Below are 13,188 nucleotides of genomic sequence, written 5' to 3' on the forward strand. Positions count from 1 at the left end.
AGTTCACCCAAAAATGAAGATTCTGTCATAATTTATTCACTGGTCAAGTTGTTCCAAACCTGTACAAGTTTCTTTCTTCTGTAGAGCACAAAAGAAGATATTTTGTAGAAAGTTGTTAACCAGTAACAGTTACAGTTGACTGTACCCATTGACTTCCATTGCAATTTTTTTTAATAATGATGCATCCACTATTTAAACTCAACATTTGCAGGGTGTCCGTGGGTCCTTAAAAAGTCTTAAAATGTCTTAAATAACATTTTTGTAATAAAAGGCCTTAAAATATCTGATGGACCTAATAACTGTTTACAATCATTAGATAGACTGAAGTTTTTTTTTTTTTCATTTTTATTGATAAATAAAAGTAATTTGATAAAATTAACATTTGGTATTAAAAAGGTCTTATAAAGTCCTAAATATCGCTTGTTTATATCTGTAGAAACCCTGATTTGCATTTTTAAATTTGTGTGTAATTTTTTTTAAATAGCTCAGATTTGAATATAGTGCATTGTTGTACATGATAAAAACAAATTTCACATTTTTAAATAAATCTTAAAAGTTTTAAAAGTTTTTTATTTTTTTTTTTTATTTTTTTTGTAAATATATACATCTATGTGTGTGTATTTTTATGTGCACATATAGCATGTAAACATAAACTTTTATTTTGGATGCGATTAATCATGATTAATCGATTGACGGCCCTACTTGTGATACCCAAAAAATTCTGTTTAGTTAGGCAGTTCACTAGGTTTCTTATCAAATCTGTATAGATTGACACCCCAACTTGACCACTGCTTTAAACAGAACCTGTTTTGTACAGTCGTGGCCAAAAGTTTTGAGAATTACATAAATACTGGAAATTGGAAAAGTTGCTGCTTAAGTTTTGATAATAGCAATTTGCATATACTCCAGAATGTTATGAAGAGTGATCAGATGAATTGCATAGTCCTTCTTTGCCATGAAAATTAACTTAATCCCGAAAAAAACTTTGCACTGCATTGTTAAGAAGGCTTCAGGGCGTCCAAGAAAGTCCAGCAAGTGCCAGGATCGTCTCCTAAAGAGGATTCAGCTGCGGGATCAGAGTGCCACCAGTGCAGAGCTTGCTCAGGAATGGCAGCAGGCAGGTGTGAGCGCATCTGCACGCACAGTGAGGCCAAGACTTTTGGAAGATGGCCTGGTGTCAAGAAGGGCAGCAAAGAAGCCACTTCTCTCCAAAAAAAACATCAGGGACAGATTGATCTTCTGCAAAAAGTATGGCGAATGGACTGCTGAGGACTGGGGCAAAGTCATATTCTCCAATGAAGTCTCTTTCCGATTGTTTGGGGCATCTGGAAAAAGGCTTGTCCGGAGAAGAAAAGGTGAGCGCTAGCATCAGTCCTGTGTCATGCCAACAGTAAAGCATCCTGAGACCATTCATGTGTGGGGTTGCTTCTCATCCAAGGGAGTGGGCTCACTCACAATTTTGCCCAAAAACACAGCCGTGAATAAAGAATGGTACCAAAACACCCTCCAACAGCAACTTCTTCCAACAATCCAACAACAGTTTGGTGAAGAACAATGCATTTTCCCGCACGATGGAGCACCGTGCCATAAGGCAATAATGATAACTAAGTGGCTCGGGGACCAAAACGTTGATATTTTGGGTCCATGGCCTGGAAACTCCCCAGATCTTAAAACTTGTGGTCAATCCTCAAGAGGCGGGTGGACAAACAAAAACTCACTAATTCTGACAAACTCCAAGAAGTGATTATGAAAGAATGGGTTGCTATCAGTCAGGATTTGGCCCAGAAGTTGATTGAGAGCATGCCCAGTCGAATTGCAGAGGTCCTGAAAAAGAAGGGCCAACACTGCAAATACTGACTCTTTGCATAAATGTCATGTAATTGTCGATAAAAGCCTTTGAAACGTATGAAGTGCTTGTAATTATATTTCAGTACATCACAGAAATGACTGAAACAAAGATCTAAAAGCAGTTGAGCAGCAAACTTTGTGAAAACTAATATTTGTGTCATTCTCAACTTTTGGCCATGACTGTACGTTTACAGACACATTTCGTTCTATTTATTGTTCAGTGTTGGTCTTTTGCTGTTTTTCATTTAACACTCATGACGGTTTGCAATTTACGGTTCTGATAATAATCTCTGTTGGCTTTGGTTTGACAGGTTTTATAAGAAGACTGTTTCCTCTTTTCACTGGAGTGACACTGCTGTCACATCTGGCCATCAGCAGCTGAAGATGCAGACTTTCCTGAGAGGCAGACGAGTGGGCTACTGGCTCAGCGAGAAGAAGATGAAAAAACTCAATTTCCTGGCCTTTGCGGAGATGTGCAGGTGAGAGATGACCCTAGATCCATTGGCCTGGATCTCTTCCTGCATGTGTTTCCATGTAAGAACACAGCAGGTGTCTGTTGCTCTTGGGCATTCGCTGCACTTGTGGTCAGAGGTTTATCCAAAACAGCTGTTTTCTGTGCCTGCTTTTGTTCCAGGATCGCTCTGGTGCTTTACAGATAAGTGGATTGAGTTGTTTGAATGAAAAGCTGTATCAGGCTCGCTCATGCATGGTGATGTTTTCTTCTTCGTGCGTGTTAGAAAGGACTTTGAACTGTGGTTGAGAAAGATCCAGGAAGGTTGCTTGAGGTTGTGTAATATTGTGTAGCAGAGAGGCATGTTAACGTAAGATACATGTTAAGACACAGTTTTTTGTGGAAGTGTCTCATAAGGAGAAATGGTTGTTTAGGTTGACTCAGACGACGCTAAATAATACAGCAAAAATAATAAATTTTTCATGTTTTAAGTGAGTTGCTCCAAACAGTCCAAACACATGCCATTGGTCGAGCCAATCTTGACATGTTGGGCTGGTTGAGTTACTTGTAAATACACATAAATTGTTGATGAGAGATGTGTTTAAGTTTCTAAGCAACTGATTGCCATTTTCTCCCCCTGGGTTATCAAAAAATCTTATAGTCTTGAACTAAATTAAAGACCTAGAGCTGCATTTTTAAAATATCATTAATATTATTTTTTTCCCCCATGTATTTTGCACATTTTTTTCACCATTGCATAAATTAAATTGCCAAAATGTGCTTTTTACAGTTTTGTCTTGCTTTTATCGAAAAAAGAAAAATAAACAAATTATAAAACGACAATATAAAAATATTTAACACTAAACATTTTTAACATTCTAGTAGACGTTATAGCCTACCAACTAACAATTAAACTTAAATTTAATAAGTTAGTAAAATAATATTCTTTGGCCATTTTGTGACCCCCTTCTTGAATCAGGCATGTGTTTTTTAATGTACAAATAAATGCAGCCTTGCTGAACAAAGGAGAATATTATTATATATGTATTAATAGAGCTGTTGTAATGGTTATCATCATTATCTTTTGTCTTACTTTTTGTTTTATTTTACAGAACAACAGTAAAATTACAATACTAACATTTATGAATACGAGAATGAAGTCGAAGTGTTTCGAGATTAAAGTTATAATATATTATAATATATTCTAGCCTATTGCGCATCCAAATGGCATGGATTGGAAGCACTGAGAGATATTCCACAGTTTCAACTTTTCAAAATCTGTCAGTTTTATAGCGAAATACAAACAATATGTCTATTACAATAATGCGTTTTTCACGTTCATTAATGTGCCGTGACTCTCAAAATATTATAACTTTAATTGCTGTAATTTCAACTTTATTCTCAAAACATTTAGACTTTATTCTCTTAATTTTGACTTTATTCTCAGAATTTCGACTTCATTCTCAAAACATTTCGACTTTATTCTGTAATTTCAATTTCATTCTCGAAACATTTCGACTTTACTCTCGAAACATTTCGACTTTAGTCTGTAATTGCAATTTCATTCTTAAAACAGTTTGCCTTTATTCTCATCATTTCGACTTTATTCTGAAAACATTTTGACTTTATTGTCATCATTTTGACTTTATTCTCGTCATATCAACTTTTTTCTTAAAACATTTTTGCTTTATTCTCAGAATTTCGACTTCATTCTCAAAACATTTCGAACTTATTCTCAAAACATTTAAACTTTATTCTCTTAATTTTGACTTTATTCTCAGAATTTCGATTTCATTTTCGAAACATTTAGACTTTTCTCTCGAAACATTGCAAATTTATTCTGTAAATGCAATTTCATTCTCAAAACAGTTCTCCTTTATTCTCGTCAATTCGACTTTATTTTCATCATTTCTACTTTATTCTCACCATTTCGACTTTATTCTCGTCATATAAACTTTATTCTCAACATTTCGACTTTATTTTCATCATTTCTACTTTATTCTCATCATTTTGCCTTTATTCTCAAAACATTTCATCTTTATTCTCAAAACATTTCATCTTTATTCTCAAAACATTTCGACTTTATTCTCGTCATATAAACTTTATTCTCAACATTTCGACTTTATTTTCATCATTTCTACTTTATTCTCATCATTTTGCCTTTATTCTCAAAACATTTCATCTTTATTCTCAAAACACTTCATCTTTATTCTCAAAACATTTCGCCTTTATTCTCAAAACATTTCGCCTTTATTCTTTAAACTTTTCGAATTTATTCTCCAAATATTTTGAATTCAACCTCGTAATTTTAGATTTTACTTTTTTTTTTTTTCAACGTGGCACTAAAACGCTGTTGTAATAAACTGATTAATTTATCTTTTAAAATATTGTATTGAATTTGTTGTATTAGAAGGCAACATCCTGAGAATTTTTTTTTTAAATTTATTTATTTTTAATTAACATTATTGTGTGTTTTTAGGACAAAACTATATGTAGGGGCTCTTTTGACTCGGTCTAAAAAAACAACCACCTGGCAACTAGTGAAAACCTCTGAGAACAACATAGCAACTAAACAGCAAAGCCCTGGCAACCACTTTCAACACCCCAACATTGTTAGCACTGGTGGTGATGTTATGTTTTTTTTTATTTTTTTATTTTTAAAGAGTTGTGAATTACTCTCTGACTCCCAAATAAAATTGGTTTCATTTGTCTACAGATGAATCTGTTTGGTTCCGTTCATAGTGCACATTGTCAAGGGTAGTTTGCCTGTTTAAAAACAGAGCGTGCTATAAATATTTGCAGTATTTCCTTCAAGCCTGTGTTTTGTTCTGCTCTAAATGTGTTTTGGCTAAAGCGTCTCTGCTATCCAAACTATGATACACTTGAATGATTTTACATGGTGCGTGTAGGTGACCAGTCTTGGCCTGGCTGTGTTTTAACACTGTGCCAGCACTTTTATTCCCTTTGACTTTGCAGTCGGACAGATTGGCTTACTCATCATCGAAAGCCCTGGATTATTAGCCAGCAGTCAGAGAGAGAGAGAGAGAGAGTGAATGAGTGAGAGCTGGTGTAGCAAAGCACTCTTGGAGTGTCTTGTGTTTGTATGGGCCTCGTAACCTGAGAAAAGCGAACTGCTGGACCGGCGAAGGGTTAAGGTTACACGCAAGGCTTTGTGTGTGTGGTGTAGTGAAGGATTGTGTGTGTGGTTTGTTTTTTTTTGTCTTGTGCATTGCTCGTTGTGCCCCACTGTCTTGGTCTCCAGCTGAATGAACAATTGTGTAAAGTGTGAAGCCAGCATTGCATCGGATTTCCTCAGTGGCTGTGACTGTGTTAGAGGAATTGTGTAACTGGAGAAAGTGAAGGAAAGCGGGAATACAACAATGTGGTCACTGTAAGTGGTCAGCTCTGTCAGCTAGTCAACAAAGAGGGATATGTTTTTGCGTGTTACACACATTAGTGGTATTTTAAAGGGATACTTCACTCATATACGAAAATCCTGTTGTCATTTACTCACCCTCATGTCGTTTTAAACTTCAAACTTTGAACATTGAAGACATTTTTAAGACTTTTCTGTGCCAATACAATGACTCATACAGTCTAGCCCAAGTCTTCTAAAGCCATACAATAGCATTGTGTGAGAAACGACTGAATTAATCATGTTATTTACTGTTAATCTATATTTTCTATTAAAACAGGAAGCTGAGGCTGGACATTTCAAAGAGCTAGTCTTTTTTCTTTTAAAATCCACCTTTTTCCCGAATACGGAAGTCTCGACTTGTTCTGGAACGGTGCTACATTTCCAGTCTCTGTTTCTAGTCAAATTTATGTATTTTCTAAGCTAATAATACAAAGTTGAACCTTTGAAAAAGAAGAACACACATTATTTTATTATTTCACTCACAGTTTTTTAACCTAGGCGCTGCAAGTCATGCTGATTTTTCTCTTGTCAGCGTTTGACATAGAATGCAGGGCATATGCTGCCAAACACAGACGAATTTGCTGGTTCACCGCAAAACAAGCACTTTACAGGAATTCCCTATGTTTATTGCTGTCACTGTGGGAGCCAACAACAGCACAGCTTAACCCTGCGCACATATTTATATTTAGTTATAGCATCCAAACGGAAGTTAGAATCCATTATGCACTCATTGGTAACTTGAAAAAAGGTGGATAGGCTTTGTGACATTTTAACTATGGTTATTGAGCTTGAGGGACATTCTCATTCAAGAGAGGATTTGATTGGACAGAAATCTGTTTAGTGTAACATGAGTCATCAGCATTTTAGATTCATTTTCTGGAAGAGGATTTCAAGTTAGTGTTAGGCGATATGCTCAATTGTCACATCATCTTATCGTCAGCCTGTGCGATCGCTGATACGCAACTGACATCGATACACAATACTATCGTCTATTTGCACAACCCTATTTCAAATACTGCTGCAGTACAAGTGGTTTTTGCTACAATTGCAAATTATAAAGAAAATCTGAAACATGTGACCCTGGACCGCAAACCACTCGTAAGATCATGTTCCATAAAGACATTTTGTAAATGTCCTACCATAAAGGTCCTTAATTCTTTCCCCATCAGCATTTTTTTTCTTATTTTTTTGATAATTTTTACCAACATTTTAATGGCCGTCGGAATATTCTGTTGTATAACTTTCTGACATAAAATATGTAAAAAAAACAACAACAGAGCCTCTGCTTTTAAACATTGTGTTTTCGAACAATGATTTAAACATAAATGGAGTAGATTGCTTTTGTCAACACCCCCAAAGCTTTATGATCATATACTACTTCCTGGTAGGGATGCACCAAAATGCAAATTCTTTGCCAAGGCCGAACAAAATTAAACACTGGGCCGAAGGCCGATTACCAAACACGGTTTTTCGTATTTTTTGTATTTTGCAAATTTTTTTTTTTTTTTTTTTTTTTTTACCATTGCATAAATTAAATAGCCAAAATGTGCTTTTTTTACAGTTTTTTACTGAACATTTTAACATTCTAGTAGACATTATGGTCTACCAACAAAGCCCAATTTAACTTAAAATTTATAAGTTAGTAAAATAATATTCTTTGGCCATTTTTAAGACCCCCTTCTTGAATCAGGCGTGATTTTTTTTTTAATGTACAAATAAATATAGCCTTGCTGCGCAAAGAAGAATGTTATAATAAATGTGTTAATAGAGCTGTTGTAATGATTATTATCGTTATTTTTGTCTTACTTTTTTATTTTATTTTACAGAACAACCGTAAAATTACAATGCTAACATTTATGAATGTGGACTTTTATTTTGGAAACCCACAAGGAGACCTCAGTACTACTTTTTGCTGACAGCAGCAGATTTATAAATGATTCTCATTACTTTGGCCTTTTGAACCCTATAATTTATTTCGCCTTTTCGCTTATTCGGTTGCCGAACATTCGGTGCATCTCTGCTTCCTGGATCTGCAGTGTTTTGATTTATATGCTATAAATGTTTCATAATCACTTTATTTTACATATGCATTTGCTTACATATGCGATCGCTTGTTTCTGTTTCTTCTTTGCTGTTTTTCGATCTAGATATTTAGTACTCCTTCAGAAGATGTGTAATGGCATCTCTTACCATATAATAGTAAAAACACAGACAGGCACAGAAAACACAGGCTTAGAGTTAAAAAGAAAGTTTATTCAAAAATGATTTGCCCTCATGTTCAAGACATTTGTTTATCTTCGAAACACAAGATACTTTTATTAAAACCTGAGAGATTTTTGTCTATCCATTGAAAATCCCTTACACCAAAACCTCAGCAAGGTGTATTTTAGCTAAGGTGTATCATATTTGATCTGCTCTGTTACAAAAATTGTAAAAAAAAACTGTCATTGTGGTTTTACCGGCCCCAATTAAACACGCCTGAACCAGCTAGGGTCTTACTAGGCATGCTAGAAACTTCCAGGCAGGTTTGTTGAGGCAAATTGGAGCTAAAATCTGCAGGACAGTGGCCCTCCAAGATTAGGGTTGGGTATCGAGAACCAGTTCCATTTTAGAACCAGTTCCAAATTTCCAATAACCGGGTATTCGATAAGACATGTGCATTTCGATTCCACGTAATGATTCCCGCGTTTGCATGTTAATGTGATTTTTTTATTTTTTATTTTTTATTTTTTTTTTTAAGTGCAGGAAGGAAAAGAACTTGCGCACTATTTGCGTGCAGTGCACGTCTGAAGTGCGAGCACGAAGCGATGTGGGTTTCAAATTTGTGTCCGTTTTCTAACAGTTTCATGCATTTTCACTGCAGAAAAGGTTGTTCCAGCCCGGAACTGACTTATCTTTCACATTTATTGACCTGTATGCACGAAATGCGTCAGCATATCCTCATAAACACAGTGTTTGAATAAATGTAAACACTAAACAGATGAGAAAGAAAACACGTGTAACAGTAATTTTAGATCTGTGTTCGGTGTTAAAGAGACAGCCGTCTAATAAACGTGCTGCCTGTCATTCATGTTAATCAAAGAACAAAAGAAAATCATTAACTGACTGAATATCTTTTATAAATTTACTGAGGATTAATCAATATTTTATATATTTAAATACAACTATGCAGTGTTTTTAAACTTTTGATTTCAATTTCTGTACCTGACATTTGTTCAGTTTTATTTATTTATGCTATTGCTAATTGATTAGTTTGTTCCCATTTTATTACTTTTATTACTACTTTATTACAATTTAATGTTTGACATTTATATTAGTCTAGTTGTTTTTTTGGTAAAACCATAGGCAAAAGACAGAATAAATATGTTTGACATCTAAATGTTTTACTTAAAACTTTTTAATGGTTTTTTAGTTTTTATTGGAATCGGAATTAGGAATCGATAAGAATCGGAATCGATAAGCAGAATCGGAACCGGAATCGATAAAATTGAAACGATACCCAACCTTATCCAGGACTGAGCCTGATAAAAAGCCTTTGTGTCTCTTCAGAGGGTTTAAACCTCTCAGTTCATTTTGGGGATGATTTATACCACTTTTTGCATGTTCAATACTGATTGCGATACTGCGACCTTAAGTATCTGTCGATATTGCTTCCATTCCGAAACAAGTTTAAGGATAACTGGTGCAACCTGCCTCTGGAATTGAGGATTTTCTGCCATTCTTCTCTGCAGATCCTCTCAAGATCTGTCTGGTTATATGAGGACGGCTGTTCGGACATTTTGAGGTCTTTTCAGAAATGTTTGATTGGGTTCAAGTCCGGTCTCTGGCTGGCCCACTCAAGGACAATGATATTTATGTTTTTGAATAAATCAAGTTACTGCAAGTCTGAATGTCACTTGAATATACAGTACTGGTGACCTTATGAGTGTGTCAATCACAGTAGCACAGATTAAAAATGTTTTGTGGATTAAAATGTTAATCCTTTCGGAACCTCTTCAACCAAATTACTCAAGATGTCTGGAGTCGATTTGAGTTGAGGGAAGATCTGTTTAGCTGTTCTAACTCCTGTCACACCTCTTGTATTTTGACACTAACTAAATTATTTTCTAGGACAGGCTTTCTCTAGCACTGTCATGTTGTTTTTCATGTTTCGGCAATGTTACATGACTGCCACTAGTATTCTCTGAGCTCTAATTAGATTTCCCTAGAGATCCATTTGGCGTTGATGATCTTGCAGTGACCTTCATGACAATGACAGACAAAAAAATAATTGCTTTCATCACAGCTTTAAAGAAATGCTTCACCGTAAATTTACTTGCCATAAAAGTAGAGTGCTTATTCCTTTTCATTCCTTTTATTCCTCTTGTTTTTTCTTTAGATTTCCTTTTCTTTCTTTGGTAAAAGGTACTAATAATAGGTATTTTTTACATTCTTTGAAGAAAGTGTTGTGTCAGAATTAGGGCTGTCGAAAATAACGCGTTAACGGCGTTAATTATTTTGTTGTTGTTAATTACGTCAAATTTTTTAACGCATTTCACGCATGCGCAGTGTGACGAATTATTTGTCAGGATTGGGGAGCTAGAGGCGAGATGGAGCAAGGTGAGCCTATGGACGGATTCAAATATAAAAAGAATGATGATGGTTAACAAGTACAAGCCTGGCCGACAGCCCCTCTGCAACTGGAGTGGTTAGCCAAGCTTAGGCCCGGTTCTACTGGGGTAGACGGTGCTATATAGCCTACCCTCAAGCGAAAGCAAAGCAATTGAAGATCTGACAAACAATCCAGCGTTGTTCATCTCCTGACTAAGTGTAGACGCGATGTAAATAAAAGATTCATTGTGTAGTTTAGAAAGCTTTATTGATTATAACGGAACGTTGTGAGATCTCTATGAACTAGATTTGTGACGCTTTTAGTGATAATAAAGAGAGCGCGCTTTGCACTTTCCATGCCATAATCCATTCAGAAGTTGTATGAAAATTTCGTTTTTCTTATGTTTGGGAATTACATCTGTACATCGTACAATTACGTTCATTCTTGAAAGAGCGGTGACTGACACAATGACAGAGTGGAGAGTGGAAGATACATAAAGCCGCTTTGCAGGTCATCGAGGCACCAGCTCAATCATTTGCATTTTTTCAGTGGAAGCAATTTCAAATTATCCGTCATTTTTGCTCACAAAGGAAAAAGTAATACACCAAAAAACGTTGCAGTGTTTTTATAAAATAAAGAAAACAAAAATGATGCGCTTTCTGTCGTCTTGTTCTTGAATAGGAGTGCTTAACAAAAATAAAGCTAAATGCATGCCTCACAGACATGATAAACATATCTATAGAAAGTTTTTAATTATTACTTAACGAAATAAAACAAATCGAAAACAAAAACTTGTTTAATATGTAATCCTTAACGATAAATTTCTCTCTCAAGGCGTGTCCAAAAATGAGATTGCAGGATCTTTGCGACATTGACTCACATTGACTCACATTGAATACACTTTATTAATAAATAATTCAGATATGTCCTTACTCTTTCCCCGACACATTTATTATTTATTTTTGCCGGTATTTTGTGGCAAGTTTTAGCCTACTGCGTGCGATTGAACGCGGATCTCTTCCAGTTGCGCCATCCGAGCCGTTATCGAAAGTAAAAGCGAAAGTCTTGTGTTGTTTCCACCAGCGCAACATTATTGATGGATATCTAAAATATAAAAAATAAGGAGTAGCCTAAAACAGGCCCGATGCGGGCCCTGGCATAATATGAAAATGTGAAAATTATGTATCCTGTTATTTATATTTTGGTATGCATTTTAGAAAAAAAATGGTTAGGATTCAGATGTTGCAAATAGTGATTAATCATGATTAATCCACTGAAAAGTCTGATTAATCTGATTAAAAATTTTAATCATTTGACAGCCCTAGTCAGAATGCTTTCGTATTTCATCAAAAACATCTTAATTCGTGTTCCAAAGTTGAACGAATGCCTTACGGGTTTGGAACAACATTAGGGTGAGTAATTAATGACACAATTTTCATTTTTGAGTGAACTGACCCTTTAAAATATATGATAAATGTATCAAACATCACTAAATCCTTCAAGATTTGATATTTATTTTCAAACATTAGTTTAGACTTAAACATTTTAGCATTTTCATCTGAGCTAAATTATGCTAAAGAACGTGTCTTGGGTAGATAATTTTATGATTCTTTTTGTTCTGTATTGTTTGAAGCATTTGCCTACTTCATACATTGTATTGTGTATCATTTTTTGTATTTACATGTACACTGTAAACCCCAAATAGGTTGGCAAAATTGATGTTACATACATTAAGTTAAGAAATTTAAAAGTTTTAAGTAAGCAGAACTGAAAAAACTTTTTCTCTCAGAATTGTGTGATGTGAACTTTTTCTTTTTCTCTTTAAGAAAGTAAGCCAGAATTGCAAGTTCATATCTTGCAATTTTGACTTTATAACATTCAATTGTGAGTTAAGTCAGAGTTATGAAATATAAACTCGCAATTGTTGCAAAAATACAATTCTTTTTTCCTCAGAATTGTACTTTATAACTCACAATTGTGAGTTTATATCTTACAATTCTGAGAAAAGAAGTCAGAATTGCTAGACTTTACAACTCGCAGTTGAGAATTTCTATCATGCAATTCTCAGAAAAGTCAGAATTGTAGAAAATAGTCAGTAGCCTGTTTCTGCCACTGAATAAAAAAGAGGTTATTGCGTCTCTTTATTTCAGAATTCTGAAAACTTTTTTTTTTTTTTTTTTTACAAAATTGCATGATACAAACTCACAATTCAGAATTGTGATATAAAAACTAGCAAATCTGACTTTATAACTCTCTCTAACTATTTATAAAATCTCACAATTTTGAGGAAAAAAGTTGGAATTGCAAAAAAAAAAAACTAGCAATTCTGACTTTTTCTTGCATATGCGGATTTGTATTTTGCAATTGCGAGTTAATATCTCACAATAAAAAGTCAGAATTGCGAGGGTAAAAAAAAGTCAGAATTATGAGATATAAAGTAGCATTTTTTTACATTTTTGTTCAGTGGCGGAAACAGATTTCCATACTTCCATAGTTTTGTAAGCTCAAATGAAAAATACATTTCTAAATAATAAATTTAACTTGATTTAAACTGATTTGTTAAATTTAAGTTTGCCCTACCGAAATTAATCAATTATTTTGAGCATTAGGGTTTACAGTGCTTTTTGTTATATGAAATAAGATATTATTAAACTTGTTATTAGTAAAACTACTATTAAGTTTCTAATACTTTATTCTAAACTGTGATAAAAGCTTTAGCGTCTATTGTGATATGAAAATTTGATGCCTATTTTTAAGGCATTGCTAGCTGGATACTTACTATCCCAAGTCGAAAGAGCCCACCTTAAATTTTTTGATATTCTGGTCTCTATATATCTCATCTGGTCATGAGTGTAAAGTACTTTGTAAAAGTAATTTCTG

General features: G+C 34.5%; 1 protein-coding gene across 3 annotated transcripts in view; it reads left to right on the forward strand.

The window, feature by feature from the left end:
* itpk1b (inositol-tetrakisphosphate 1-kinase b) overlaps window positions 1–13,188 on the forward strand; it is a 68,528-nt gene that overhangs the window by 1,825 nt on the left and 53,515 nt on the right. For 2 of the 3 annotated variants that reach the window (XM_073826738.1, XM_073826737.1), the window contains exon 2: window positions 2,160–2,327. In XM_073826738.1, the coding sequence (XP_073682839.1) occupies window positions 2,233–2,327 (95 nt within the window). In that variant the 5' untranslated portion in view covers window positions 2,160–2,232. Of the gene's footprint in view, window positions 1–2,159; window positions 2,328–5,583; window positions 5,691–13,188 lie in introns of those variants that run through there. The other variant, XM_073826739.1, reaches the window with a different exon arrangement.

The sequence above is a fragment of the Garra rufa genome, chromosome 21 (genome assembly GCF_049309525.1).
Source record: "Garra rufa chromosome 21, GarRuf1.0, whole genome shotgun sequence".
Lineage (NCBI taxonomy): Eukaryota > Metazoa > Chordata > Actinopteri > Cypriniformes > Cyprinidae > Garra > Garra rufa.